Source organism: Polistes dominula, unplaced genomic scaffold (assembly GCF_049000335.1).
Source record: "Polistes dominula isolate Pdom_NZ unplaced genomic scaffold, Pdom_raw_medaka contig_84, whole genome shotgun sequence".
Lineage (NCBI taxonomy): Eukaryota > Metazoa > Arthropoda > Insecta > Hymenoptera > Vespidae > Polistes > Polistes dominula.
The window spans coordinates 882,261-888,406 of record NW_028300944.1 but is presented as its reverse complement, the minus strand read 5'-3'; the positions used below and the strand labels follow the sequence as shown (position 1 = coordinate 888,406).

The 6,146-nt window shown below is 28.5% G+C and overlaps 2 protein-coding genes across 3 annotated transcripts; one reads left to right on the top strand and one right to left on the bottom strand.

The window, feature by feature from the left end:
• The first annotated feature begins 725 nt into the window (after positions 1 to 725).
• Positions 726 to 4,088, top strand: LOC107072245 (coiled-coil domain-containing protein 22 homolog). Of its 2 annotated transcripts, XR_001476562.2 has the most exons (8): positions 726 to 885; positions 1,221 to 1,392; positions 1,566 to 1,866; positions 1,930 to 2,162; positions 2,221 to 2,667; positions 2,749 to 3,189; positions 3,261 to 3,447; positions 3,527 to 4,088. XR_001476562.2 is itself a non-coding variant. In XM_015332021.2 (7 exons), exons 1-7 carry the CDS (start codon positions 833 to 835, stop codon positions 3,378 to 3,380), a joined length of 1,767 nt encoding a protein of 588 aa, XP_015187507.2. In that variant the 5' UTR covers positions 726 to 832; the 3' UTR covers positions 3,381 to 4,088. The 2 variants fall into 2 exon arrangements, 1 of the variants encoding a protein (XP_015187507.2); XM_015332021.2 differs by having other exon boundaries at positions 3,261 to 4,088.
• LOC107072247 (uncharacterized) lies at positions 3,470 to 5,929 on the bottom strand. The gene is made up of 2 exons (XM_015332025.2): positions 4,610 to 5,929; positions 3,470 to 4,501 (listed from the first exon to the last, which is right to left on the bottom strand). The coding sequence occupies exons 1-2, from the start codon at positions 5,675 to 5,677 to the stop codon at positions 4,217 to 4,219; spliced, it is 1,353 nt and encodes a 450-aa protein (XP_015187511.2). The 5' UTR covers positions 5,678 to 5,929; the 3' UTR covers positions 3,470 to 4,216.
• Positions 5,930 to 6,146: the final 217 nt, after the last annotated feature.

Below are 6,146 nucleotides of genomic sequence, written 5' to 3'. Positions count from 1 at the left end.
ATCCCCCACCACTCTCCAAAGCACGTCCTATTAGCCTATCCTTCGTTAGCGTACACCTCCTCTTTCTCTCTCTCCCACTCTCACTCGATATATTCCCGTTATCTCTATCCCTCTCTTATTCTCGCTCGGAAAACACCAGAGATTGATCTTTACCTCCTTAGCTCTGAAGTTGACAGCAAATCTTTATTGGTTACAGACATCAACCAATCCCTGCCTTCCTATGATCTCATTGGTTGTTCTCTCTTCCAATCAAAAAATTCTGCCAAATTTAAATTCTAAATTTGTAAACGCTTATAAAATATTTTCAATATCATTTTATTTCTCTTTTGATAAGTGAAATATAAATAATTTTAGATAGAACTCGACATTTAGATAACAGTTACGTTTAGAAGCTGAAAAATATATTGATAACACTTTAATCTTTCCATGTTATTGATAATATGCTCTTTTTAAGAATTTATATTTATCTCTCTCATTTTCTGCATTCTTTTTATATATAGATACTATATAATTATCATAAATAATTTGATAAATATTAATTACAATTTTAATATGAACATTCTTATATCTTGAAATATAATAATTATAAATAAATATATATATATTTATTAAATTCATTTTATAAACATCTCACGCGCCACCTGTCTGTTTCCAACTAAATATATATATATTTTATATATATATAACTACATATATATATAGTAGCTATATAAACACACACACATATATATATATATATTTCATGAAAGGTTAGGTTTTTATCATTATCAGATTGAATTCTGTATAATAAAACATTAAGTGATAGAAGTTTTAGATTTTCATTTTTGTACATATGATGGAGGAGGTAGATAGTATAATTATTCACTCGTTACGTCAAATAGGCTGGTAAGTTAAATATAACGATCATATTATTTTACATCCTTTCTGTCACTATTCTATGACAGAAAGTGGGCGTTGATTTTATTGACAATAATAAATAATTTCAATGCATTGTTTCTTGACGTTTACAATGTTATCTACTACTACTATTACTACTACTGTATGTTAAAAGTTATTTCAAAATAAAAAAATGAATGTATTATACAGTAGTTAACATTGTTTTGAGATACATTAAATACATATGTGTTAAATAATTTGATCATTTTGTAAAATATTTTGTTAATGAATAACACAATTAACTTGTATTTCATTTGTATTGTATAAATAACAATTATTTTTAGTGGTATAAAAGAAGAAGTAACAAATTTAAGTGGCTTTGATACAGAAACAGTAGTAGAAGCAACTGTAAAATGTTTAGATGCAATAAGACCAGGTCTTGGATTGCATACAACATTGCCTCCGAACATGGCAGCACGTTTTCGTTTAGGTGCAACATTGGCACAAGCATGTACGGTAAGAGATATAAAAAATAGTATAATTATTTTACAGTATACTTAAGATTGTTTAATTGATATATATATATATATATATATATATATATATATATATATATATATATATATATTCCGTTTCTTCAGCAAATAAAATATTTGTCATCTATACTTATACTGGATTCATAAATTTAGGAGCTTGGATACAAAGGTGATATCGGTTATCAAACATTTCTCTACAGTTCGGAAAATGATTTAAGGAGGGTTTTAATGTTTTTGATTGAAAAATTACCCAAGGAAAGTGATAAAACTTTAAGCGAACCAACCAGTGAAATTGCTTTGTTGGAAAAATCTATAGCGTCTGTTATATCCCATAGTTTTTCCATACCATGGTTACCACACTTTTGTCATAAAAAGGGATTCAGAAACAGAGGAAGGGCAAATGTACCTTATAAATCTGTAAATATAGAAGTATCAACATCCGATACTGAAGAAGGTAATTGTACTATTTAATTTTGATTAAATCATTAATTGCATTCAATCATTTTGTTTGTTACAGAGTATCAAGATTACTATTTACATTATATGCAACCAGTGCCTAATCAAATGCTAACTCAACAATGTTTTTTACCTTCTATTCTTTCACACAATGCAAAAACAATGCATTCACAATCGGTGAATATCAAAGAACATATCGATTGGTTGAATGCTCAACAAGAAAAAATCATACAAGTATCTAATCACAATCAATCATTTAACAGAGCTACTTTGAAAGAATCAACAGTATCAAAGGTAAAATTATAAAGTAAATTTCAAAATGAAACTTTCTAATTAACATCTTTGCATTTAGAATTCTCAATTGAATGAGCCAGATGTTCCAAACACTGATGATAAGATTACAACAACAACAACTGATGTGCCACAACAAGAACTTGTTTCTAAGAAAGAAGAGATGCAAGACTTGCAAGTTGAAAAGATAAAAGAGGAATGTGAAAACTTTAAACACAATATAGATAGTTTACAAGAGGAAATAAAGAAATTAACAGTACAAGTAACACAAGCATCGTTGACTTATCAGAACGAGGAAAAGGAATTAAAAATAAACAAGGAACAAAGAAAGATTAAAGCTAAAGCTTATGAATTATATGAAAATGGAGAAAAAAATATAGAAAAGTTAGAAACTGTTAATGAAGGTATTACAGATAAATTATTAAATTTAGCAAATCAATGGGAAAAACATAGAATGCCGTTAATACAAAAATATCGAGAAGAAAGAGAAAAACATTCGACAAAAGCTGTAAGTATTAATAAATCATCAATAATTTATAACAATTTAATTATAAATTTAAAACAATGAAAATTTGTATTTAATATTTAGAGTGTAAGTCAAAAGAAACAGGATGAAATAAAACTACTGAAAGAAAAGGAAAAAGAACTTGAAGAAGAATGCAGAAACAAAGATCAATTGTATTCGCAATTAGTGGTAGAAGTACAGAAACTTCCTAAAGAAATAAACAGATCTGCGTATACTCAACGAATTTTAGAAATAATAAACAATGTTAGAAAACAAAGAGACGAGATTAATAAAGTATTGGCGGATACACGTGAAATTCAAAAAGAAATTAACACGCTTACAGGTCGTTTAGAAAGATCATTTACGGTAGTGGATGAATTAATATTTAGAGATGCAAGGACAAATGAAGCCTCGAGAAAAGCATACAAATTATTGGCAACATTACATTCTGATTGTAGTGAATTGGTTAGTTTGGTAGAAGAAACAGGTGCTACAATACGTGAAATAAGAGATTTGGAAGAACAGGTAACATATTGTCATTAAAATCTACTCCAATGTTTTATCTCTAATGAATATTTTGTTTTTTAATTCAACAGATCGACACGGAATCTGCTAAGAATGTTGGTGCAAATCTAGAAAGAATAACTGCTGATTTAAAACAAATGAAACAAGAAACTGCTGCGTTAACTGCACAACTTCAAAATCGAAATTCATGATCAAATTATAAATGCGATAATATATTATAGCACACTCTCATAATCATTATAAAAATACTATAACAAAGTAAGATTTGTTGACTATCAAATATTAATCATGAAGATATCTTGTATTTGATATTAACATGAAAAAATATCTTTTACAGAATATTCGAGTGAATATTATATTATTCATTAAATACAAGACTAAATATGGACAAATACTTTTATAGTTATGTAAAAGCCTTGTATACAATTTTAATAACTTTAGTGTTATTTAATGGATGTATTTAATTGTAAAAGGATGCTGTAAAAAAATGTGCCTCAGCCTGGAGCACTTGATAAATTTAAAACTATACAGCTTTCAAGTCTCAAATATACAATGGAATAAAAACAAAACACGTATGCACAAGTGCTCTAAAAATATCCTTGTTACGGAGCCTAATCTTTTTTTAGTATAATAAAATATTCAATAATATATAAGCAAGCTTTCGTATTCCTTGAAAAAGAATGTGTACGGTTTGAAAGAAAACAACAACAAAAAAGAAATGGTTCATTCGAATAACTCTACTTAAAGAAACAAAATATTGTTCTTAAATGAGCATGTACAAAATGAAATGTTACTTATGATCATCGTAACAATTTTTTTATGCAATTTCTTTGTACTATAAAATGTTACAAAAAAAAAATGATTTGTTGATTAAATATTATTAAAAAGTATATCATCTACGTTTATATAGTTCAACATTTCATTTTTATGATCTCTCACTCTCTCTCTCTCTCTCTTTTTCTCTACTGCATTTATATTACATAATATTTATTTTATTTTCATGTAAAACTCAACGATATTGCAAATGTTAAATAGTTGGTGGTACATAAGATGCTTCTTCTACTAATTTGCTTAATTTCTTTAAAGTTTTAGGCCTCTTAGCTAATTTCTCATCTTCCTCTTTTACAACTTGTTGCTTTTTCTCAATTTCCAATTCTATCTGTTCCTCATTTTCAAAGAATGTCAATAATCTTTCCTTCTTTCTTAATTCTTCTTTAATCTTCTGTATGTTTGCTAATCGTAATTGTTTGTCCATTAACATCTGTTGATTTTTCAATGTTTCTTCTCTAATTTTTTCCCATTCGAGGAAGATCTACAATTAAAATATAAAATATTAATGAAAGAATTATATATTTATTGATTGAATTATACGACAAATATTTTAATGATAATAAAATAATACATTTATAATATATATTACCTTTTTTTGTTCAGATATATCTGTTGCTGTGCATTGATCAACTGCAGACTTAATTTCATTTTCTATCCTTTCAATTAGATTTTCTTTATGTAAATTATTATTTTTTAATGTATCCAAAACAATTTGTAAATCCTTCAATTCTTCTGTTATTTGATCTTCAGGAATATTTGCATTGTCTTTTTGAATCAAATCAAATACTTCTTCGTGAACAATATCTTCTTTGATTTTGTTTAACCATTTGTTAACAAGTTCTTTTGCTTGAGTATATTTTTGATGAAGAATCATTCCTCTTAATTGACAAGTTCTTCCTAATGAATTATTCATTTGTTTACCTTGAAATACTAAAGTTTTACCAACAATTTTCAATGGATCAACCAAATCAAAATGATCATCGAAATATGGATTTCTTATATATGGTACACGTATTTTAATTTCTTCCGTAGTATCATCTTCCTTAACTTCAGGTATTTTCCAATCACTAGGATTTTCTAAATATTTATGACAAGAGTATACTGACAATGCATTGCATAATGGATGATCAGAATCTTCTTGAAGCATTAACAATCCTGCTACTTTAGCTGCTGATGCAAAATCTTTATCTTTTATGAATTTATCCATGAGTATATTGTAACAATAATGATCAGGAAAAATACCATAATTTAATCTGTCATTTAATACTTCAAAAAGATCATCGACATTATTATGTTTTAAAAAGAAACGTATGACAGCATAATGTGTTGAGTCAAAAATATTACAAGCTTCAGCTGACAATCTTAATTTGTAAAGTACATCCATAAGTTCATTTCCTTCAGATTTTTCACTAACAATATTAGCAAATATGTCGACGTCAAGTGGACTAAATTTACCAACATTATTATATTTAGATTCCAATTCCAAATAAAAATCTGACGATTTTAATTTTTGTAATATAGGTGATTCTAACCTACGATTCCATTCATCTTGACACTGATATGCTTCTGTTAAAAATAATCTTCTCGATGTTCTTGAATTTCTAATTTTCAGGAAAGCATTCTTTCCAAATTTCACTGATTTCAACATTTTATTCATTGTTATTAATTTCTCATAATTATCAATTACAAATATATATTACTTTATAGGTTAGAATTTGAAACACTCTTACACACGTTACTGCATGATAGATAACCTAACTTATATGTACATATAAGTGAAGCCAGATCGTAGAACATTTCTACCCCTTCTCTCGAGCCCAGCACGCCTCGCACACAACGAAATGTTACGTATCGGTGTGTCGGGAAACCGAAAGAAGCCGAGGGAAGCCGAGGTTAACCGCGCGAACACTGAACGGCTCAAATGTGTTTGTGTCCATGTATTTCTCTGCGGCGCATGGTGGGGGTATTATTTCTCCTCTGTCGCGCAGCTAACCTCGGCTTCCCTCGGCTTCTTTCGGTTTCCCGACACACCGACACGTAACATTTCGTTGTGTGCGAGGCGTGCTGGGCTCGAGAGAAGGGGTAGAAATGTTCTACGATCTGGCTTCACTGATACATATATGTAT